The 25,241-nt window shown below is 42.8% G+C and overlaps 1 protein-coding gene and 1 long non-coding RNA gene across 6 annotated transcripts in view; one reads left to right on the forward strand and one right to left on the reverse strand.

Annotated features, from left to right (window-relative positions):
- Window positions 1–25,241, forward strand: part of Mur2B (Mucin related 2B) — a 102,850-nt gene that overhangs the window by 41,010 nt on the left and 36,599 nt on the right. For all 4 annotated transcript variants that reach the window (XM_070219124.1, XM_070219125.1, XM_070219126.1 and 1 more), the window contains exons 4-5: window positions 22,762–23,647; window positions 25,065–25,178. In XM_070219124.1, the coding sequence (XP_070075225.1) occupies window positions 23,375–23,647; window positions 25,065–25,178 (387 nt within the window). In that variant the 5' untranslated portion in view covers window positions 22,762–23,374. The remainder of the gene's footprint in view (window positions 1–22,761; window positions 23,648–25,064; window positions 25,179–25,241) is intronic.
- Window positions 14,686–16,036, reverse strand: LOC138913928 (uncharacterized). 2 transcript variants are annotated; one of them, XR_011419813.1, is made up of 4 exons: window positions 15,603–16,036; window positions 15,419–15,528; window positions 14,982–15,184; window positions 14,686–14,921 (listed from the first exon to the last, which is right to left on the reverse strand). It is a non-coding gene; the product is annotated as an uncharacterized lncRNA (long non-coding RNA). The 2 variants fall into 2 exon arrangements; XR_011419812.1 differs by having other exon boundaries at window positions 14,982–15,088; window positions 15,603–15,962.

Raw genomic sequence — 25,241 nt, forward strand, 5'->3', positions numbered from 1 at the left:
TGGTTAGCCCCCACCCCCCGAAAAAAAGACGAAATGATGAATAGAGTTACTCAAATAAGAAGGCAAGAAGGATGTCTGCCTTGGTGTGCGTGTGTGTAGTTCAAACATGTTTAAAAATTTCTATAACGACGCTGGCTTTGATAAGTGCTGGAATGGAAGTGGTTTGGGGAGATAGGAATGGGGGTTGGGTCCTCGGCAATATCTTCTAGTTCCCTTTTTTAATATTGTTTGGATTTCGACGTTGTTCCTTTTTTTCGCGACGAGGCTTGCTTTTCATTAAAATTTTCCCTAGTCACTTGACAGTGTTCGGGGAATGATTGATAGCTCCTCTGCCGGAAAGGAGAGCTCCTACCGATTGTCATTCAGGAAGATATGGAGAAAGTAGTCATTTCTCCGTAGAAAGAGACAGAGAAAGAGAGAGCCCTGGGTGATAAGAAGACCACACGAGATACTAAATTTAGCTTTCGGTTTGTGTTTTTCTGCCGCGTGCAGCGATCACTGAACCGCGCTTATCAGCTCGGATTGACTGGGATTGGGATGTGGATGTGGAGTCGATTGGATTGGCACTTCTAATATTGCCGGCGAGTCATAGGCGGAGAGTCATTGGACTCTCCTCACTGGAGGAGTCAACGGCCGGCGCATCAACATCATCATCATCATCATTTCGATACGATTTTTGGGGGTCGTGAATCATTGCTTTTGGCCAAGTCAATGCTCCGACGCATCTAAGCACCCTGTACCGCCGGAAAGCTTCCCCCCTCCCTTAGCAGAAGAAAGTGGAGAATCGAGAACGTAGAATGGAGAGTGGAGAACGGAGAACGTTGCTGCCGCGGTCGCTGCTTAGTGAGATCACCATGCGAATTTATATGTGCATGTGCATACCCCCTACCCCTACACGCACCCATACACTCATACGCTCACTATCGCTCTCTGTTTAACTTGTTTGCTATCTTTCTACATCGCCTCTCCCGCTCTCCATCTCTCCCGATCCTCTGCCGCCGCTCTCCCGCTCTCCTGGTCTCACGATCCTCTGCCGCTCTGCCTTGGCCATGATCGTTCGCTCGAGTCGTTGGTCGAGGGTCAATGACTGCCAAAAAAACACACACAGAATTCGCAGTTGTTGTTCTTTTTTGTTGTTTTCGACTTTTGTAGCGCACAAACTGAATAGTCAGTTTGTTTCGGGGGAAAAAGCGAAAAAAAAGAAACACACACGATCCTGCGTGTGTTGGTGAGAAGAGAAGACATACAAGTGCCGCTCTGCTTCTTCCAACCCCTCTCAAACCAACCCCCTCCCCTCGCTTTCCCTGGCCTATGCAGTTGCGCATTTTTTCGTAGGCGTTTGTGACCATATATATATTTTTTTTGAAGTATATATACAAGACATACAAGGTACATATACTATATGTTTTATACTGCGCTTTATTCGAAACTGTTTCGCCAGTTTAGTTTGGCCTTCCCTTTGTTGTTGTGTCATTTAATACCCGAAATTCTAGTCTAACCGGATACAAGGTTCGTTGCATTATTTTGCATTTGCATCGCAGAATATATACCTGTCTGCTTTTTTAAAAAGTTATGACAGAGGATCGGTTTGGTTAGGATCGGGAATGGAAATGGAAATGGGATGGAGGAGATGGAACCCTTCTAATAATAACTTAAACCCAGCAAAGCTACTAAAGATTGGGCTACCATGTGGCGTATACTTGATAATTACTTTAATGACAGTCCTCCAATCTCGGCGCCATCTGTTGGCAGGAATCGAGAAATATCCAATCTTTCTGCACGTAACTTGTTCTAAAATTGGACTGGTAGGGGTACTAGTATCTCCCTATATACAGAGTACTTAAGCTTGCTTTCTTCGCTCCCTCTTTCTTCCCAACCCCCAAACCCCTTCCCTCTTCGCATGAGTAATTTGCTATTTGATATTTTTCGTTACATGTGTTCGTGAATCTTTTTCGGGTTTTTTGAATTTTTTACTCCGAACGTCGTCATCTTTGCATGTGTTCTTTTTCCTTCTCTGCTCATTTTGGCAAACTGCAATGCTTTTCTCTCTCGATCACTCACACACACACACAGGCTCAAGAATCTGGAGGCTTTTAGTGCAGCTTTTGTTGTTGTTTTGGTTTTTTCGGCTTTTGTTTGGATTATGTATGTACTCTGGTGTTCTGTTGTTTGGTTTTTTTTCGGTTGGGTCATTGAACCGGTTGCTCTTTGCCTAAAAACAAAAAATTGCAGGCCCAATTTGAGAGACGGCGTGAATTTTTCACTGGAATTTGAACGATCGCTGTGGAGATATCGCTTGGGATCGGATCATCGGGGCTCTGAAGGGGGAGGGTTTTCCGTGCACAAAAGTAGGAGTAGGAAGTGAAATTTCACACAACACCACACACCACAGTGTAAATTCGACTTTGAACCCTGTACTGTCTGTACATTGTTTGTTTTTCATGCTTGGGGTAAAGTAAACTCTATAAATTGTTGCACTCTTAGACTCATCATACCGATCGTTTCCAAAATAATAATCATGATTTCTTGCCTAGCTATATAAATAATATGTAATGTTGAACAAAAAAGAAACATTTACCGAAATGATCAAAAAGTAAGTTAACTACTTTATTAGGAAGTTAGAAATTTTACATAATAGGAATATCGGAACCATCAAGTTAGTTAATTAGTTAGTTAGCTACAACAAAAGTGGTTTACAATCAATATTGTATTATTTTTTATAATCAAAGAACTGTAAACGTTGTTCAAAAGATCAATATGACATGTATGATTAATGATCATCAATCTTTGATTAATTTACGATACCAACATGGTTAGTATAATATTCCTATAATATATTTCAAAAATCACCATCACTTGTTTGCTGTTTACTGTTTACATTTGTCACTTGTTTAATTCGAAAACTAAACCATAAATTATTACACTAAAATATTTGTTTTGATTGTAGGATGAATGGGGGTGAATGGTGATGGTAAAATATATATACTTTTTGTACGGCAGAGGCAAAGTGCACAGGGTTTCCGTCCTTGAGCCCACCTAGCTGCGTTTTATTTCCCTTGAATTTCATTAAACTCGCGCCTAATTAATAAGCAGCGATTTAGAGCGCATCGGGCAAATTGAAATTAAATGGCGAACATTAGTGGTTGGCTCGCCCTTTGGTTTTTGGTTGGGCGCCAATCGGCAACCTCAATTAGAAGTAGGGAGTGCGGTGTGGTCTACGGTCCCTATGGAGTAGGGATCCCTCTGATTGTTGGGCAATTGACTCCTGGACACTTTGCCGCCTCTTTTCAGTCGCAACCCCTCGTCGAGAACTTTGTTGACTTTGTCTTTGTTTGCATTTTTTGTAGCACCCCTCGACGAGGTGTGTGTGTGGGCATGTGTGTGCATGTCTGTGCGTGTGCGGTCCTGTCCATGTCTATGCCTCGTGGCAGGATGCATCGTGGGGTCTGTGGGGTCTATAAGGGGGATGTGGTTAAGCACGGGGAAAGCAGGATGGAAAAAAGGCAGCCTGTGCTAAGCGCCGTTTTAGTTGATGCCATTTTTCGCCATTACCTTACTTTTTTTTCGATGCCAACATCCTTTGCATCCTTTGCATCCCAGGGAACAGAAGCAAAAACGGAAGCATCCACTCTCTCTCTCCCTGTTTTTTGCATGGCCCAACGTTGGCCAAGTGTTAAAAATGATAAAGTGAATGTTTTGCTTCCCCTGGTTATTGTTGTTATAACTTTGTAATTTCTGACGCCAAACAGGAGTTTAGCAGGCGGTGGTGGGGGTAGGAAAATGAGAGGCAAAAAAGAGGGAACCTACCTGCTGGGCTTTTCCTGGTGGCTCCTAGATTGCTAGAGATGATGATGGTTTGTAACTAGCACTCACGCACTGGGAATCTCAGTTTGTTTGTATTTCAATATCGATTTGGATCTTCAGATCTCTTGGTTCAGATTGTTTATTATAATATTGGATTTTTTATTATGATCACTTGCAAAAAAACAGTTTCTCAGCACTTGAACAAAAAAGGCGGGGCGGGGGCACGTTGCTCGCTCCACTTTGGGTTGCGGTTATGGTTTTGGTTTTGGTTTTCGATTTGACGGATTGTTTCTGGCATTGCACTGGAGTGTCCTGGTCTATGTGTCCTATGTTCTCACTTCAACTGAACTTGAACTCATAACTCGAAACTCAAAACTGTACTGGTTGTATTAACTGGTTGGTTGGTTGGTTGCTTGGTTGGTTGACTTGGTTTGGTTGGGCTGGTGCTCTGATTCTGATTCTGATTCAGATTCCTTAGAACGACGCACGTCCAATCCGATAGCTAACTGATGTTCATCTAAATGGATCCCAACTATACGAAAAATAATGTTGCCCAGAAAATGTGTTTTTGAGATCAGCGTCGCAGTCGCAGTTGCAGTCGTCGTCGGCTGAGACAGAGGCTTCGGCTTCAGCTTCAGAATTTTGGCGTTGATGTCTCCTCTATGTTTTCGCTCATCCACACATAAATATATATATCTATATATATATACATATATTCCTATGTATGTGTGACGGCCTGCAGTTGTCAATGCTCCAACGGCAACGGCAAAGTCGGTTCTGAGCCGCTGCACCGCTGGCCTGCACATAATATGCAGGCAGCTCGTAATGAGCCAACATCATATCATCATCATCATCATTTCTCCAGGCCACACACACACACACACACACGTAAAGGCACACACGCACTACCGACTACCCCTACTTCTCGGGCTCAAATGGACCTGGTCAAGCTCCTGCTCCTGCTACCTCCATCTCTTTCGCTCGCCCTACTGCTGTCTCTTTCGGATGAGCCGGGACTGGTCGCCGAAAAATAAAAATCTGCCCAAAACAAACTGCAAAAATGCAAAAATCGCTCACAAAAAAACACACACACACTTGCATCGAGAAAAAAGTTAAAAAATAAAACCAAAAAACAGGGCAGTGCATGTGTATGTAGGGAAGGGGGTGAAAGGGGGTGAAGGGAGGGCAAAGGGAAAGGGCGCGGAAAGAGCTACAAAGCGTAATCCAAATACACGGCAGCACTCACACTCACGCACACATGCAATTGGAAAAAAGAAGCTAAAAAATTAAAAAATGCAATCGAAACCCTATAAAAATATGTGTGCACTTTGCCTCTGACCTACCCCCCCACCCCCTTCCACCCCCTCCCCCCACACACACACAGAGATGCGTGGCAAATGAGCGACGCTTTCGTCCTTTTTCGGCCTATGAGCCTACGTCGACGTCGACGCCGGCGTCGCGCTGCGTAGCTTCACAAAAAAAAAAATTTAAAAAAAAACAAAAAAAGGAAAAGAAATCGGCGAATGCACAGCCTTTTTATATTATATTCGCTTATATAGAAATAATGCACAAACACCAGTTGCAGTTGCAGTTGCACGAACACCCATACAGATGCACAATATGCGTGCAGGGAATGCAGCAGCAGCATCGAGTGTCCACATATAGATATTTATATAAAATATATAGGCAAAAAAGGAAAAACTAACAAAAATGCAATTTGAAATGAGAAAAAACGTTCGGCGCTTTTATTGTAGATTTTTATTTTTATTTTCTTTTGGCTAACATCCAGCCCGAACCCCGAACCCTTTTCCTGCCCCATGGGATACATCCGCACAGTGGGGCAAATCTAAGTGAAGGTCTACAAAATGGATAAAAAAAAATGTATTTAGAGTTTACTTTCAATTGATGAGGATAGGCCATGATCTCTCAGGAGATTTTAATATTTTAGTTAAATAATTATCAAAATGAGAAAATAAATTCTTTTTTATTATATAAGATTTTAGTAAGTTATGGCAAAAAAAAGTTGTAAAAATTCAGATTTTGGCATCGGATTATTGGATTATTAGTTGATTTGGCAAGTGAAAGTATTCAGCTTTCACACCCTCAACTTCAAATAGTTTTAGCAGAGTTATAGTAATCAGTATTTCAGCTGCTTTTGTCCCACTGTTCAACTCATTATATTTATTTAGTTAAGGACACCACATACACACACCCGCAAAGCAATCACACACACGGGTGGAGCTATGCCTAGACTCCAAAAAAGCAAAAAAGAAGCCAAACCAAATAAAAATGTACATAGCATTACGTATACGCACTGGATGCCCAGCCTCGACGGACAGTTGGTAAAGCCACTCCATGTATCAGCCCAGAAGCCACCCCTCCCCCCTCTCTCCGCGCCCCTGCAACTTGCAGCTGCAGCATTGCACATAGGCAAACCTTTCAAATCCCCCCAAAATAAGCGACGCATGTGTAGGCCTATCAAAAAGTCGCAGTCACGCAAAACGAAGCACATAATGGAAAAGTGCCGAAAAGTGTAAAAAAAAAAGAAGGAAAAAATCAAAAGGGGGAGGGGGAGGGGCAGGACTGGTGGCAGGATGCAAAAACCAAAGCATTGCAGCACTGCAGCCAACTCGCTCTTTCACACACGCACTTTCAGTCGCACGCATGCTGGACACTGACCAAAAAATACAAAAAATAAAACACGAAAAAGTGCAACCAAAAAAAAAAGGAGAAAAAAAAACCAACAAAGCAGAGCAGAGCAAAAAAAAGGACTAAGAGCGTCGAAAATAAATGCACGCGCACAAAAAGTAGGCAACACAAAACAAAACCAAAGCCGAGCTTCCACATCTAGTAGGCCTACTCATTCAGCCGGCCGGCTGGGAAAACTCTGCCTCCCGATTTCCCGATGCACTGACATTGAATGCACCCCCCGCTTTTCCCGCTTTTCACCCACCGACCACTGGGCAGCGGCAGCGACGGCGACTGCGACGTCGACTGCGCTCGTGGCGCCAATAAAATTAAAAAACAAGAGAGAACGCTATAGTCGGGTTGTTGTCCCGACTATCTAATACCCGTCACTCAGCTAAAGGGAGTGCGAACGCTGTGTCGGGTTGGTGTCCCGACTAATAATCGTAACTCAGCTAAAGGGAGTGCGAGGGAGATAGATATATAATTTTTGATTGCCTATAACTTTTTAATGAATGGTCCGATTTGAAAAATGTCTTCTACATTTCGATAGGTATAAATATACACAACAAAATTGCATTTATACTTCTCGGAAATCTTTGAAGATGTGGGCGCAGGACCCATTTTAAAATCGTTAGTGGGCGATTGTGGGCGTTAGAGGGGGCGTGGCGCTCGACTAACATAAACTTGCGCTGCGTAGGAAGCCAAAGAATATGTGTGGGAAATCTCAACCTTCTAGCTTTTGTAGTTTCTGAGATCTCAGCGTTCATACAGACGGACAGACGGACAGACAGACAGACGGACAGACGGACAGACGGACAGACGGACAGACGGACATGGCTAGATCGACTCGGCTAGTGACCCTGATCAAGAATATATATACTTTATGGGGTCGGAAACGCTTCCTTCTAGCTGTTACATACTTTTGCACGAATCTAGTATACCCTTTTACTCTACGAGTAACGGGTATAATAAGTCAACGGAAATCGAACGAACGATGAAACGATGAGCACACGAGCGCTGCATTCCCCTATTTTTTATGTTTTTCCCAGTGCGTGGTTGCACATGCAACAAAACAACCCCCGAAAGCCGAAAAAAAGGATGCACGCACACGCATGCAGCGACAGGCAGCGACATGCAGCGACATGCACGATGGCCAGTCCGGCGAGCCGATTCCAGTTATGGGCGTTTTTTGTGCGGGGATGGCATTAAAAATAAAGGACGAGCAAAAAAATGCTAAAAAACGTGGCAGAAAAAACAAAAAAACTAAAAAATAAAAGGCCAAATATTATAAAAATGCAACTGCGCTGCTGCCGCTGCCGCTGCAACTGCAACTGCAGCGCAGTTAATGCTGGCAGTAGGCGGGTGTGGTGCGGCAAGGTCGTGGCGTGTGGCAGCGAAAATGAAAAGCAGAAAAAAAACAGAAAAAAGCTGAAAAAAAGAGGACAAAACAACCAAAATAAATAAATGTGCATACACGAGGCAACAAAGTGGAAATTATATAAAAATGCGCTAAAATTCGCCGACACACACACACACAGCCGCACATTTAGGCGTTTGCCACTACATATGTGTGGGTATGGCGTATGTGTGTGCATTTTTTGCTGCCTGCTTTCGGGCGCCGCTTTTAGCGCGTGAGTGTGAGCAGGCCAACTGGGATGCTGCGTGAGTGGCTGTGTGAGTGTGGGTGGGGGGGTTTTTCGCTCGTAATATGTTTGTTTAATAGGCCTAGCCAGCTCAGCTGAAAGCTCGGCAAGTGTTTGCGGGGTGCGGGGGATAGGCAAATATAGCATCTCTTGTGTTTCCCCAACCAACAATAGTTGCTTTTGCCGCCTAGTTTAGCTATCCCTCAGATAGAAGGCAAAGCTAGCCACCTGTTGCACAGATCCATCAAGTAGCTGCCCACTGAAAGCAATAGCCACCAGCTAAACAACTAAATAACTAAATTTACTAAAAATCAATGTCTAAATGATAAGGCTAAATTATAAAAAGCAGTCTAACTTAAAAAACAAAAGGCTTACACTGGAAAATATTGTAGTTTTTAAATTTATGAAATTTATTTCATTTGTGAAATCTTATATTTATTTAAATATTTCATTCATATTTAAGTTTAAAGTTTTTTTTAGTTTTAAGTTGCCTTAAAACAAAAACAAAATATTTAACAATTAAAAGATTACATATATGGTTAAACTTATAGGTTTTAGAATTGATTTTATTGATTTTCATTTGATTGTGGACTTTTGTGCCGAACCCAACTTGAGTTGAGTAGATATTGTTTTTACAGTTTCTGCGTTTCTTCGATGGAAAGCTTCTTTCTCCTCTTCTGAGCTTCTGAAGGAAACTGCAGATCAGACATTTTTGCACCCATCTCCACTTCAGCCGAAAATTTCGTGCCGTTGATGTCCAAATTGCCGTTAGCGGCTGGAAAATTGCGTGAAAAACATTTTTTTACCCCCAACCGACGACGGAATCATCAAAATAAGGATGAAAAAATGAAATGAAATAAGAGGAAAAGGCTGGAAAAAAATACATATGGGAGGGGGATGGGATGGGTCGGTTGTCTATGTACGGCGGGGCCCAAAAATAACGGTAATGCAACAGCGCCCAAATATCACATTAACATCAACGACATATTTCACTCTCCCAGTGCCTGAGTGTGTGTGAGTGTTTGGCGATACATAATGTACGTAAAAAAAGGATTCGCAAGGAAACAAAACGAAAAAGTCGAAAAATAAATATACATCACAAAAAAATGAAAAGGTTTAATAATAATAAAAAAAAAATTCCCAAAACTCAGTACATGGCCCTATACACACACGCGCACATGTAAGCGATGCACACGCACGAAAATAAAATGCAAATGCAGCTGACAAGGGGGGGAATGGGCGGTATGGGCGGAAAGGGGAGTGGCAGTGGGCACCGGATATACTGTCCGCCATAAGGCCAATGCATTTTCGTTAATCACACACGCACACTCTCACACACACGCACTTACACACGTGCACAATTATTTGGTTCATTTTTCCTCTTTTTCCTCTTCGTTTCGTTTTGTTTTGCTCGTTTTCTCCACTGACATCATTTTTTTTCGCCTTGTTTTGTGTTGTTTTCACTTTTTGTTTTGCTTCTTTTCTGCGCTCTGCATTGCCAGTGGGTGGGAGTGGGTGGTAGTGGGCGTTTGAGTGGGTGGGCGGGCGTTTGGCCTGACTGCTGGACAAATTACACATACGCCGCGTGGTACATGCATCAATACATGTGCGCGTATTATGAAAATGACATGCATGTGAGTGTGTGGGTTGGGGGGTTGATTGGGGGGTAAGTGCGTATTTTGGCTAACTGCCACTCCCCCTTCCACCCAACCGCCCCCTTTTCCTGCTGCTCTGCTGCCTACGTGTGTGCGCATTTGATTTTGGGAATTAACGGGAAAGGGCCCTCTGGATTCTGGATTCGATCCACACACAAAGGATTCAGCATTCAGGATTCCATCGAAAAACTCGACGACTGCAGTAGGCTGGGTATTTATCTATACTTTTGGATTATATTAACGTTAACGCGACTGGCCAACAACAACAAGTACAGCAATTTGGCCGGCGCTCCGCCACCTATTTGCCTTATTTTTTATTTTTTTCCCCCATTTGAGTACGAGTGTGAGTATGAGTGTACTCGTGGCTTTTTTATAAACAATAAATTGTTATGCCTACGCGCAGTTATTTATTTTGATTTTTGTGCAACTTTTTGTGCATTTTCCAATCCAATATATATTTATGTGCTTAAATTGTCTGAATGCAAACTCACAAACACACGTACTATTCGCAAGTACATACGTGTGTGTGTGGTGCAAAAAGGCAGCCATTTTTAAAATGTTAAAAATATAATGTAACGCTAGACCCGTGCGTTAGTGGGTGTGGGATGTATGATGTGGGTGTTTTGGGTGGTGGGTGTGGCAGTGGGAGTGGGAGTGGGCGGTGGGGGGTTGGTAGGCGATGGACAAAGCTCCTCACATGCCATGTCAGCCACGCCCCACGCCCACGCCCAGTCCAATCTGCTCTCTTTTTTGTGGTTGCGTCGATTTTTCTTTATGTTTTTTTTTTCGTATTTTTTTCCTGTCTTTTTTTTTAACATGTTTACCCAGCTCTTAATGAAAAATGCTGGGGCCACAAAAAATTAGCATAAACGATTTTAATTGATTCCGTTAGGCAGGTGAAATGCAATTGCCACTGGAACTGAACATGAAAATGCAGCTCGTCTAAGGGGAGCGAAAAGGCGAAAAAGCATTCCTGCAGCGATCAAAGTTGCATCTTTCAGGTTGAAAAAGAGAAATCGTCGACAAATCCCAATCTCACGCTGATGCCCCCACCCTTTAATCAGCGCACAAAGCACAAAAACTTTCTACGGACTCCCATCTCAAAAAAGAAGAAAAAACCCCAAAAACACAAAACCTGAAGAATGCACGAAACGAAACGAAACGCTGCAGCAGGCTCCCCATCGATCTTACATGATTTAAGGGCAGGCATCTTGGAACTCCCGTCCATCCCCCACTGCCATCTTCCATCTACCATCTACCATACTTATATCCATCTTATGCCATTGCCATAGAAAGCTGTGCGCAAATTGCTCAACAATGCAGCCCGAAAAACCGAAAAGAAGCCAAAAGAAGAGAAACGATTCGAATCGAAACGAAGCGAATCGCAACGAAACCCGTTTGTGTGTGGTGTGCCAAAAATTGCAAACTCACAAATCTTCTTTCCCGAACGAGTTTCAGTTTGAGTTTGTGCACTTCTCTCCCCCTCTCTCTCTCTCTTCCCTTGTTTTTATTTATATATTTTGTGCTGTTTTATTTTGCGTAATTTTTGTGTAATTTTTAGTGCCACTCACGATCGCGAAGCACACAAACTGCATCGTACTCCAATACACCAATTCTCCATTCTCCGCAGGGGTCTCTTATTTTCTTTTGGTGGCGCACATGTGTTTGTAGTTTGCAGTATGCAGTTTGAAATACTCCATTACTTTAATAGTCCAATACTACAATACACCAACACCCCATTCTCCGCAGGGGTCTCTTCTTTTCTTCTGGTGGCGCATATGTTATTGTAGTTTGTAGTTTGCAATACTCTACTACTCCAATATTCCAATACTCCAACACACCAATACTCCAATTCACCAACACTCCATTCTCCGCAGGGGTCTCTTATTTTCTTCTGGTGGCGCACATGTGTTTGCAGTTTGCAATACTTCAGTACTCCATTACTCCAATACTGCAATAGTCCAATACTCCAATACTCCAATACACCAATACAGCAACACTGCATTCTCCGCAGGGGTCTCTTCTTTTCTGTTGCTTGCAGTTTTCAGCCCCTTTGCGGCCAAGGAAACATTTTGGCAAATGACTTTACTCTATCTGCCTTCCACATAACCCCCCCCCCCCTGTTTTTTTCCAGCAAGACATTTATAATTTCCAAAAACAAACTCGGGCGACGAACGCGCTGCCGAGGTTAACGGCTTCAATGCAACTTTTTTGAGGTTTCTCAACGCACACAAGCGCATCGAACACACCACACACAATATATATAGTGCATATATAACAACGATCGCAGCTCAGCGACCTAGCGAGGGCAACACACAAAATTTAGGAAGTAGCTCGGCGAGAGAGAGAAGTCGAGGCCTCTGCCTTTGTCCGCTTATGAAAGTGCATGTGTATTGGTGCATGCACATTTCAAACTACAAGTCCCCAAGGGAAAAAAGAAAGAGCGAGAGGAAGCGATCGTTCGTTGCTCGTCGATCGTCGTTCTGCGGCTGAGTAAATTTGCCAAAAATGTATTGCCAAAAAGTGCTCCTCTCTCTCTTTCTCTCTCACTCACTCACTACTGACTCACTGGGGAGAAAGAGAGGAGAGGAGTGGAGGGGAGAGACCCTAGCTTGGCAGCTTTGAAAGACTGTACAAGTGAAGAAGGAGCCCAGTTGGGACACGGAAACTCAAACCGACTCTGATTCGGATTGGGATTGTTAGTTTAGCTTATTTATGTCGTACGCATACACACAAACTTATTTAGTCATTCGCACACACTAGTGCAGGGATTCTCCACCGAAAATAAAGCCTCTCGGGATCAATGTACTCGACTCATCCGCGCTTTTCTCTTTTGCAACTTCGTTCTTCTTCTATGAGGGTTGTGTCATTAGTTCGTTCTACCTCTTAGGCTATTCTTTCTTTCTACAATCTATATCTTCTCTCTACCTCTTTCGAACTCGATTACCCAACTTTTAAATATCTGATATCAAAAAGATCTAGTAGTATATCTTCTCTCTAGCTCTTTCAAACTCGATTACACTAATTGTAAATATCTCTTCAATATAAAAATCTTCGTTCTACCTCTTAAGCTATTCATTCTGGTTACAATCGATGACTCACGAAATGCAGTCTCTAAAGTTTTCATATCTTCTCTCTACCTCTTTCGAACACTTTCGATATCAATACGATCTAGTAATAGTACATCCTAGCAATCTGCTTCAAAGCGAAACAGCCTAAAGCCCTAAAACTTATCCCCCATTTATTATCAATCACGCTTCTGGTTAACCGCCAATTTAGAGGCACTCAGGCACTTAAACCACCAGCCACAGGGCTCCATCTCCATCTCCAATGAACGAGGACAGTGACAACGACTAAACCAGGACTAGGACCCAGGGATTATGGTATTAAATGATTCGTCACACCCCCACACCCTCAAACGATGAGAAGCCCCATAAAATAAACAAGCAACAAATGGCGACGAAACTGGTGAAACAATTCACAAAACTACCAGCTAACGAGGGCGCACCAATCCAAACCACCAACCCATTATCCCGCCAGCCAACCGACAAGTTCAAAGTTCAAAAAGGCTTAAATGCCGCAAAAATCAACACTCTCACACATCGCACACCGCACATGTGTGTGTGCGTCTAATAGAGCAGCAAGAAGGGTTAGGGTTATAGCTTAGAAGTGCCGCCAAGAGGCAAAACCACTTAAGTACGCCTATAAAATGGCTGTGAAATTTTCACACTAAAAACTTCTGCCTCGAACCCGCAAAGACCCAAACTCAAACCCAAACCCAAAAAACCGAAAACCCAAACCAGGACAAGTTAGAGTTAACATAATAAGAGCATAACTGTTTCGTGTTAATGATGATGAAGTTGTTGATATGTTGATATGTCGAGTGTGCGTGTGTGCAAATGAGCTACACTCATAGAAATTTTCCGGTAAAATCGCCCTAAAAACAAGGAAAATCGCCCTAAAACGGGGGTCAATGGCGACTAGGCAACAAAATTAGGGCAAATTGCCCTAAAAATACGGGTGAATTTGTCACACATTTAGGGCGATTTTTCGTAGATCTAGGGCGATTTTTCTATTTTCAAAGCTAATTGCCCTAAAAATAGGAAATGAGACCCTTAAACTAAAGGCAGTTTCCTTTAAATCCAGGGCGATTTTTCTGGACTTATAGGCGAATTGCCCTGGAAATCGGAAAAAATACCTTTAAACTAAAGGCAGATTTTCATAAATCTAGGGTGTTTTTCTGGATTTTAGGGCAAATTGCCCTAGAAATATGAAAAAATATCCTGAAACTAAAGGCAGATTTTCATAAATTTAGGGCGTTTTTCTGGATTTATAGGCGAATTGCCCTAAAAAAAAGCAAAGTGCTCCCCAAAATTTCCCGGTTTTTTTTTATAAATAAAAATACGATTTCATTATATTTTTTTTGTTTTTTTTTATATTTTTGTTTGTTGTTATTTACACAATTTCTAACTATATACATTTACATACTTTTCTACTTATTCTTATTGCTAAAAGAATTACATCGATCGTAAAAATAATGTTTTGGCTTAATGTATTTTTTGGTCTTTAGGTTGTGTGCTTCCGCCGGAGGGAATTTTAGGTCTTTTAAGGTTTATTACAATAAGTACTGATAGAAATAATATTTTTTTTTGGAATGAACAGATTGTTTCTTTAAAATAGTTACAGTTTTAAGGTTTTATAATCCTCCAAGAGTTCGGATAAAGCTTTACCATTCTTATCAGACTCTAAATGAATTTCATAAAACATTTTTTGGATAAATGTCGTGGTTTAAAACAAAAAATATTTTGAAGCACACATCAATACTTTTCAATAAGGTTCGCATTCTATAAAAAAACCTCTGATAGGTAAACTGGAAATTCACCAAGGTCAAAAAGGGCTTGTTCCCACGTTGCAGCTGAATGGTTGCAGTTTCGGCTTTCCGGATTAGCAATTTTCCGTCAATGCCTTTAGATGTGTTTGCAGTTCCCCAACAGTAGCCTTCCAAACCAAGAAACGGCTTCGCGGGTCCGCAATGGTGTGCTTCGCGTTCTTGCTCCCGCCGTCCTTCTTTGTCATTGCTGTCGCACCAACACTGAATGGATCGCAAGCCAAATTAAAGTTGATTGTATCTCTATTAAATAAAAACAGTCTATTTATTGAATGAGAAAAGAAAAAGAGAAAAAGCACATACCTTCAGCGTGGCTTTCCAAAGATTTGAGCAGTTTTATTCCCTTACTTTCGCTTTTAAAAAGTGCGAAAAGTGGTTTGCGGAAGCTGGATCTCAAAGACGTTCTCAATCTAAAACAAGAAAAAAAATTGTTAGAAATTAATATAAAAATGCACTACTAACAGTCAGAATTTTCATTTAGCCTGCGATTGCGTTTGCTGCTACTTCTGGAAAAAAAGAAGCAACAAAAGCAAATTTCGGTTACTGACGAAATGACGCAATAGAAATATGGGGGTTATTTTGGCATATGCACTTGTGAACGCGGTTTGTCCGGTGCATAAATACAGATTTCTTGTAAATATATACATATGTATGTGTGTATTCTGTTGCATCATCTTTTTAACTCAAGCATTATTTACATATACACATACATATATGTATACTCTTATTAATGATCTTACTTTGTTTTGCCACACTTCCAAAACTTCCGCTTCTGGACCGTCTAGTTGAACAGGAATTTCTCCTCGTAGCTGCTTCCAGTCAATTTTTTTAAAGTTTCAGCTGCATTTTCCTTTGTTACAGATATGTAAATTCAATTAGTTATTAATATCCAAATTGCACAATTATATGTATGTATGTACTCACCAGAAAACAGAGAAAGAATCGCCTCCCAAGTCCTTTAATAGCGTTTACATTTTTCACTTTTTCACAAACAAAAGGTTTCACAAACACGTCTTTCGCCGCCAAGCGCCCGAAAAATTATGACAAAGTCTAGACAATGCAACTCTTTCTACCCCCACCCTTGCCACTGCAACGGACGAAAAGTAGCAAAGAAGAAGAAAAAGGGTGGACTTCTCTAAAGTCAAATGCGCTCAGCATCAAAATTCATAGAAAAAGGTCCGCCCTAATATACACACACATTCACTTGTTTTGACCTGCCAACCACACACACATACACACATATTACATATGTATCCATTAATTGCGTCTTAGAATTTCGTTTGACTCTTCCTTGTTTTTAGGGCAATTTCAGAACATATTTTTGGCTATTTTGTTCTGCGTTTTAGGGCGATTTCGCCCTAAAAAGAAGGAATTACTTTTGGAGTCGACTCATAAAAATTCGCCCTAAAAAACAGGGCAAATTTGGCGTTTTGGAAAAACTAACCCTAAAAAATATTTTCCATGGCGATTTTTCGTATTTTTAGGGCTAGCCACCCGTATAATAAGAAAATTTTTCGTAGTTTTAGGGCGACCTCGGTTTTAGGGCGACTTTTCTAGTATTTAGGTAAAAATTTCTATGAGTGTAGAGTTTTAGGGCACAAATTCATCATAAAATCACTTAAAACGGTATTAACAACCCTTGGGATGGGATGGTATGGGGATGGGGCTGTAGCTATCCCACACATGAGCTGGATCGGATCGGGTAATTGCGTGTCAGAACTTTTCAACCTCTGACCTCTCTGCCTCTCTCTGTCATCGTATCCCAAACCCGTCTAATCCTTTGATGGGCCTAATCGCTGCCCACTCCAAAACCCTTTCCTTGTCCCCGTCCTCATCCTCATCCCTTGGAAAAAACACACGCACGCATATCATGCTAATTTGCGGACAGCCGCCTTCGTTTGACTTGGCTTCCGGTTCTTGTTCGGTAAACGGTAAACGGCAACCGGACACCACATAAAACTTGGACAGGGGAAGGGAACCACCCCTGACCTTATGCTCACTCATGTGGCAGTGGGACAGGGGGCGCTAAAGTGGCATAAAAGTGTTCAAATCATTTTAGGGTTAATTTCCGCCTCCTTGGGATGGAACTAAAAGTGGAAGGGGAACTGAAAGTGGAGGTGTGCGATTGTGGGTGGGCGGAAGACCTGGAGGAGTCCTGGCTAATTAATTCACACGATACCTTGGGCAAAGTTGCCCGAGAGTGAAATCGTTTGACGCAGCACGCACCGCCCAAGTCTCAAGGTGTTTCTATACCGTCCCATACCAACCCATCCCCTTCTTTATCATCCTCATCCCTTCGGCAGTCATCCCCTGGCACCACAAGCTAAACACATTTGTGGGTCAGTCAATCGAGGACGTGCTGTGCCTGGACGAATCGAGTCGAGTCGAGTGTGGAGTGTGGAGAAATCCGAGAGTTTCACTCTTGAATTTCTAATAAATTCATAGGGCAGGGACAAGGAAAGCTGCTTAAGTGTGCCACACACATTTCCCCTTTTTCACTCGGTTTTCCGAGTTCTGACTTCTGGCCTTCGAATGATTATGTGTGTAATTTGCAATTATGACTTCCTTTGACGTGGTTTCGTTTCGTTTGTCTGCCGCAGGAAGGGGGAAGGCTTAGACTTATTTAATAAACCTGTTCGCTCTGGTGTTGTGTTATTGCTTAATTTAAATGCTCTCGCATGTTTCCCCAGGACATTCGGGACATTCAGGACACCCACAGAACACACACACACGACCGCAAAGTGATTCACACGCTCTGGGGCGGGTCAAGAAGGCTTGGCCTGTTTTTGGGTCTGAATTTGGGTCCTTGGTCCTTGGCTTCTTGGCCAGTGGAAGTGCGGAAGTGGACGAGGGGAGCGCCCCATCTTGACTTTGACTTCACCCCCATTTTGGTGATTTGCCGAGGGTTAGAGGGTTCGAGGGTTGAGCCAAGGACCACGACTTACTGTTGTCTCTGCCTCCAGATTCCAGATTCAAGATGCGAGATGCGAGCCTCGAGTAATCCCTGATTTCTGGTTATCCCCTGACCTGCGAGCATGTGTGTGCGCTTGTGTGTTCGTGGGTGTCGCATTCGCATAATTTGTAGGTCATGCATATTTGGCATGTTTGACATGTTTTCTTGGTGTTTTACATGATAAACACTCAAGGGTGCTGGGCGACCAAGAACCAAGGGTCTTAGTGTCCTTAGTGTGTGTGCGTGTCCTTGACTGTTCAGAGAGATTTTCAGAGTAAAGAGCAATTTCTCAGTCAATTTCGCCGCCTCTTGGGCCGGGGAACTTAATTTGATTTTCGAGTAGAAAACTTTGTCTGCTTTGTCTGCGTTTCCCCCGAAAGTGGTCACCCGGGAATTCGTGATCTCGGTATTTCGGCAACTGGGACTTCAACTTCAATCAAATGCTAGCCGCACACACTCCTCCGGTCTGAGATCCCAGATCGCTGCAGAAACAACCGGTTTGCCAAATCAAGGAGAGCGAATGTTCCGCGGAACGAGTTTTGTTAGTTCCGCGTCGCGCTGCGTTTGCCATTGAGTGCAGAGCGTAACATTTGTGTCCCAAGATCAGAGATCCGAGATGCGAGATCCAAGATCCCATCTCCCAGATCCAAGGCTCTGGCCACGTTGCAGTCACATGAGCAGCTGGCGAGGGGCAGCGGGAAGAAGACTCGAATCCCCAGCCTTAAGTGCACTTTGCAGGGCCCAACTTCCAGCTCTCGGTCCTCGCTGCTTTCTATGTAGGTCGCTGCAATTCAATACTGGCCCTATACTCCACTGAATGCTATGGCCCCGATTTCTGCGGCTTCGGTTTCGCTTTTGGGCCCAGTTTCTGGCTCGCTGGCTCGCTTGACGTGTCTCTGCTAATGCGTTGCCTTTGCCTTTGCCTTTTCAAATCCTGCATTTCTTGATGGTTTGTGTTTGGGTTCGGGGATGGGGAATGCAGTTGCCCGTTGCCAGAAGGAAGAACTGGTTTACAGTGGGCCCCATTCCCTATCCCCTGTCAGCAGGATCCAGCCAGCAGACTTGGACTTCGATTCCGATTCCGACTCCGCCCTGAGTGGCGATTAAGACATCAACCGCAGGTTGTGGCTGGGCTGCCGCCTCGATAGGGGCCATAAATCAGGACACGCTTAATCGGTCAACTCAGCTATTGGAGCGACACTATCACTACTGACTGAACTGATATCAACGGGTAAAATGGAGCCCCGAGTCATTCAGATAGAAAAATTTAAAAAAAAAGAAACAAGATCAAATGCACACTAATTAGAGAAGAAAGCGTCTTGAAATTAAGAGAAAAGTTCTCTTGTAATAGAGATAAAAGTAGTCTGCCTTTATGTTTGAGATAAAAGTAGTCTTGATTTTGAGAATTTTAAATTATTTCCATTTTGGCTCTTTTTTTCAGTGCACAGTGTCCACTAATTTGAGAGAAAAGCGTCTTGAAATGAAGAGGAAAGTACCCTTGAAATAAAAGTGGTCTGTTTGAGGGAGAGAGATAAAGAATGTTTGCGATAAAAGGAGTCTTGATTTTGAGGGCTTCAAATTATATCCATTTAGGCCCCCTTTTTTCCCAGTGCACAGCCATACACATGCTCAACAGGCGATTTCGATGGGTGCGGTGAAACGCTGACAGCGACAGGGACATTCACATCCCCAGCCAGGACACGCGCCCACGCACACACACATGTCTGGTTGCCAGGATTACTAAAACAGATGTGGGGGACTTGACTGCTGCCATGGCAGCGCTTAGCCTTAGCCCGGCTCTGAAGGTCACACGGCATAGCCCCATGAAGTCGCCTTAAAGCACAAGGACATAACACCCCACACCCCCCTCTCACACACACTCACAGGCAAACCCACAGCCTGCTGCAACCTGTTGAAAACAGAGTTTGCCGGGCAAGAAAGCAAAAAAAGAGAAAGCTAAACGCGAGAAAATCCTTCTGGCAGAGATACAGCAAAGCAGAGAATACGAGAGAGAATGTGTGTGTGTGCAGCCAGCCACCCACCCACCACCTCCCACCGTCCTGTCTAATCCTCCCCATGTGGGGCACCACCCTCTTGCTGGACACAGGCCTACAGGTGGTTTGCTGCCACAGCCACAGCTACACTGGGGGAAATGTGTCTACGCAACTTTAATTTCTAGATAAATTGGTTCTTGGAAATGTTTGATCTAAGTAAATTGATTATTACTATTTTTACGACGAGAAATGTGTCAGTTAAACTGGTTTTAGTCAGTATAAATATTTCTATAGCAGCTAAGAATTTAATATGAAATTTTTGAGTGGTCCGAATGAGTACATTTTAGATAGTGTTCTTATTTCGTCAGAAAAGTTGATAGCAGATCTTTTTTAGGTTTTTAGGAAATATTTTTGTTTGATATCTAAACTTATGGGGGTCGTTGAGAAGTCTGACTGAAATAATAACAAATGGTAGATATATGATAGGTATAAAAATGGTAGAAATAAGAATATTTCCTGTTCTGTTCTCACTGATTTCCTAAGGCTACCAAATTGTAAGGAAACATTTTACTTTGGTTAGTGCAAAATAAAGTTATACCGCTAATTATAGTGCTCAAATATACCATAATCACTCTTAAGACCTAAGAATTCGCGAACCTTGATGGTTTTGACACCTTTCGTACTTCTCTTTCCTATTTTTTCGACTGTACAGCTAGAAGTACAGCTGTTTGTGTAATTAGAACGGACTGCTCCGCTTGTGTTACCATTCCGAGAATGACGTCTGCCATCAGTCAGGTCCAGGGCTCAAGGTCGCCTGTTGGGAGAAGCAACCCCCTCCCTCTCTACTCTCCACCTGTTACCTTTGCCCGGGGGGGAGGGGGGTGGCCAAGCAGCCTTGAAACCGTTGCCTTTGATTTTTTTTCGGCTCGCCTTTTGCCGTGGAAATTTATCAGTTGGCGCACTTTCGCATGCTTTTTTCTAGCGCTTGCTTGGCAGCACTTCTTCCATCACACATACACCCCCCATTTTACCACCCCCTCGTTTTCTCAACGGGTGCAGAAAAGAAAAACCTGGCGTCGCTGCCGGCGTCGAAGGAAAAACGACGACGGCCGAACGAGAGTGAAAGTCTTGGCCACATGGGGACATGGAAACGTGGAAAAGTGGAAAAGTGGGGAGAGCCTTACGCACTCATCCATACACCCAATACACCCACACACCCACGCGATGGCGCCGGCGTCGCAGTCGACGTCGACGGCGGCAGCGAAAGCGGCGCCAATACCAATACACCAGCAGCAATACCAATACCAATGCAGCAGCCAGGCTCTTTTCGTCTCGTTTTCTTCAACATTTTTTATACACACTTTTCCTTTAGTTTTTTTTTTTTGTTTTCTCTCCCATTTTTGCCCCTGATTTCGAGCCTCTGCCGGCGCTCTGCCGCCGCCGCTGCTACTGTTTATTTTGGTCCCCTCGCCGGATTTTCCCCCCCTTTTTTTTGGGAATGGGAATCATTTTTCGTCTTTTTGGCTGCTACTTTACTTGCTCCCTCCCGCCGGCAGGAAACTTTTCTTAACTATTTCTCTTCAGTTGCTTGCGGACTTTTCCTTCGTTTTCCGTTGGGGGGAGAGGGTTTCTCTTTGGCACGGCGCTCTTTTTGAATAGTTTGTCATTTAAGAGACTGCGAGAGGAGGCCAGGATGCCCGGGATGCCCCCACTGGCCTCCCAGGATCTCTGCTCAAGTTTCTTTCCCAGCTAAAAGCTTTTATTTTGGGTGTGAGACTCCGCTTTGGAGATCGGTAGTGGAGTCTTCAACCGCATTGAAGAAACTTGGAAAGCTTGAGCTAAATTTCGATCGTTAGTCGAGTTTCAAACCCACAGTGGAGAGTTCTCTTTATGTGCTCTCTACTTTTTTGCCGGTTGTGGAAGAAACGATCAATGAATATTCTTACGCTCTTCTGCGTCTCGAGAAGATTGCATTATTTCGCACATTCCAAGCTTAGCAGTGCAATATATGTTGAAGGTTATTTCTACTAGCTGCTCTTTAGATATTATTTAGATATATACTACGTCATTGGAAGATTCCCCTGTATGCAATCTTCCGCACATGTCTTCAGCACATTCCACCCCAGACTTTTGACCGACCGCTCTGCTAGATATTCCATTCTATATTGCAGTCTATCTGTAGATCTCTATGCACTTCCATCGCTTTCTATTCAGACGGCAATACGAGACGTGATCAAATCCCAAGAATTCCGGTCGGACATCACATGATTAGTGTCGAGCTTGTCCAACACCGATGACATGGAGATGGCTCCAGTCTTTTTTATGGCAATCTTAAGGGGCCTGCGCCCGTTTATCCCCGATTATCACGTACTCCAAATAGTCTGAGTAGTCCAGATAGGGAGTTGGCTTGCGGAGCGCAGGTGATTGGGTCCCAAGACGCGTTTTTTATCTTTGCGTTCTGAACCGGAAATGCAGCTCATCCGTATCAGAGTATTTTTTCTTACAAAGAAGACCACAAACTTGCTAAAAAATCATGTTCGAAGGCGAAGTAAAAATATATAAAATATGCATTTTTATTTTTAATCTTTGCCATGCAATGACGCATTTTTGTTTTCTTGCTCTCTTTATGTTATTTATTTTGCGGCACGCAACTGATTCTGAAGTGCGTATATAAGCATAAATTTATGGTAACTGTAAGCTGATTCTTACAATGCCTACGACTTGAAAAACATCACATGTGATTATGAAATATGAACGTAATTAATTCTAAATTAAATGTTTTAATAGCGCTGGAATATTTTCCTCCATATTACGACTGTTCCTGTTTCCTAATTGCGGAAAACGTGCCCGATATTGGGTCTTAGGCTTTTTTTTAATTCTTTGGCACGGTAGGCGATTCGTGTCTTTCCGTTTGGAGCGGCGAACGTGTTTAATGACGCACCAGCAAGCCACGAATTTTGAATTTTTGGATGCGTAACTCCCACCGAGCGACGTACGTGTAAGAATCGCAAAAAACAAGCAATAATTTTGGGTTACATGACCTTGGGCTCTAGAACTTGGGGTGGGGGTGTTGGGTTGGTTCAATCGATGGAAACTGCGTACGATGTGCTAACATGGTGCATTTTTATCATTGCAGGAATTGATCCATTGATCACGTCTACAGATCGGAGTGGCTGCAGCTGGTGGATCTGTTGGAGATTACTCATGCAGAGAATGGAGAATGGGAAAGCGGGAAAGCAGCATCTCCGGTGCGGAAGTGGCGCACGTCGCTCTCCGGCGGCCCCCTGAGCTGATTTAGTCATGCATCTGGCGGTCATGCTCCCCGGCGAAGACTCTCTTCCGGTCTTCGAGCACGTGGGGAGAGCACCGAGCTCTCTATTAGCCAAGAGATTTGTTTTGGTCTCGTTCGTCTTGTTTTGGGGCTGCAGCAAACATCACTCCGTACTTAAATCACGCGGCGGTCAATCGGCATTCGAGTTATGCAACATTCTCGGAAGCGAGCACACCCAGCGACCTTTTAAGCGCGTCTGCCCCGCTCCAAGTCACCACAGCCCATCCAGAGCTGACCGCGGTAGCAGCCAAGGTTCCACGACAAAAGAATACTGAGGAGTGCTAAGGAATACTAAGGAATACCAAGGATTACTAAGGAGTACTAAGGAATACCAGACTAAGGAATCAGATGAGCCCAGGATCACGACCACGACAAATTGATTCCTGTTTAGTTCCGAGTCATCTGAAGTAGATCCTCCATGATGATGACTCCGTTGGGCCTGCTCTCTCTCCTCCTCGCCCTGTTCTCCATGGCGACTGCCCGCTCGGTGCGCCAAGTGCCAGGTGCATATCCCCATCCGGCCGTGCTGCCCACCGGATACTATGGACAACCCCCGTACGCCTACCCCGCCTACGGCTATGGCTACCAGGCGCCACCGCCGCCACCACCCGTTTACAGCCCCTACTACGACAACGTTTTCGGAGTCTACAAGAGCTACCCCGGCGGTGGATATCCCGTGCGGTTCGATTATGTGAGTAGATAGTGAAGTAGTGCATAGGAATTAGGGCCATCCAAGTTTATTTCTGATTATTCTGATAATGCAAATTAAGTACCAAAATTCTGGAAGCAAAATATTTGATAAATTCCAGAAAGATAACACTGTGCAGCATTTTTAGTGCTTTTTAAATTTACCTCGATGGATGCTATATTTTTGGATTCGTTACGAATTCCCAAGATAAACTGCGTTTTCAAAAAAGTTCCCCGACGCAAGGATTCTTAACAAAAGGACCTCAAAGTTCGAAAAATGCAGAAATTGGCCAACTTTCCAAAGCTCTTAGAGGCAAACGGATTCATGGTTTGATTCGATGCTAAAGTTTTTTAAAAGATACACTCTTTATCTTTTAAGCCCCATACTTAGAATAATTTTAGGATTTTTATTAAGGCAGAAATAGATTCCAGAAAACATAGTCAAAAAACTTAAAAACATACAGCTGCGGTCAAAATAGTAGTAGTGTTGCCACCCTGTGTTTTTAAAAGTTTGCTGTTGTAATTCATCTTCTTCTGGTAATATTGTATTGATTATAATTGTACTATTAGACTAATTGGATAAGAAAAGTGACAACAAAAAACTTTTAAAAACACATGACGGCAACACTACTACTATTTTGACCGCAGCTGTATGCTTTTATGTTTTTTGACTATGTTTTCTAAAACTTGTTTCTCCCTTAATAAAAATCCTAAAATTATTCTAAGTATGGGGTTTGAAAGATAAAGAGTGTATCTTTTAAAAAACTTTAGCATCTAACCAAACCATGAATCCGTTTGCCTCTGAGAGCTTTGGAAAGTTGGCCAATTTCTGAATTTTACGAACTTTGAGGTCCTTTTGCTAAGAATCCTTGCGTCGGGGAACTTTTTGGAAAACGCAGTTTAACTTTGGAATTCGTAACAAATCCAAAAATATAGTATCCATCGAGGTAAATTTTTGATGCTGCATAGTGTAATTAATAGAATATTTATCATTCATTGACATTTTTGTACACTTTATTTTTGATATTTAAAAATAATATTCAATTACACATATATCTTTGATTACCTACTGAAAACGCAGAATAATTAATATAATATTTATCATTCAGTTTCATTCTTGAAATTTTGTTACACTTTGTTTGTGGTATAAAAAAAAATATATTTAATTATACTTAATTCCTTGATTACCAAAAAATTCTTAAATTAAATGTAAGATCTATTTTACACGTTTGAAAATGGGTTCAAGTTTGATTTAAATGTCGTTTTAACTTTACATTAGAAAAATCTAATTAGCTCAACAAATAAAAACAGAAAATACAAAACAATTTATAATATGCCATTTAAAAACATAACCTTACAGATACTTAAATCTGTGTTAAATTTAAAATTTACGAAATTAATTAAAATTTTTGCGATTGCAGAACAATCGTTGCTCTCGGAACTACATTGGCATCAAGCCGCATCCGGATCAGCACCAGTACTACTATGTTTGCAAGCCCAACTGTGTTATCTTCAGCAAATGCCGCGATCTTGAGGTGAGTGTTAGGTAAAGAAATTACCCCCCGCCAGACAACTCACCCGCCTTTTCCTTTTCCCCT

This window comes from Drosophila takahashii, chromosome X, assembly GCF_030179915.1.
Source record: "Drosophila takahashii strain IR98-3 E-12201 chromosome X, DtakHiC1v2, whole genome shotgun sequence".
Taxonomy (NCBI): domain Eukaryota; kingdom Metazoa; phylum Arthropoda; class Insecta; order Diptera; family Drosophilidae; genus Drosophila; species Drosophila takahashii.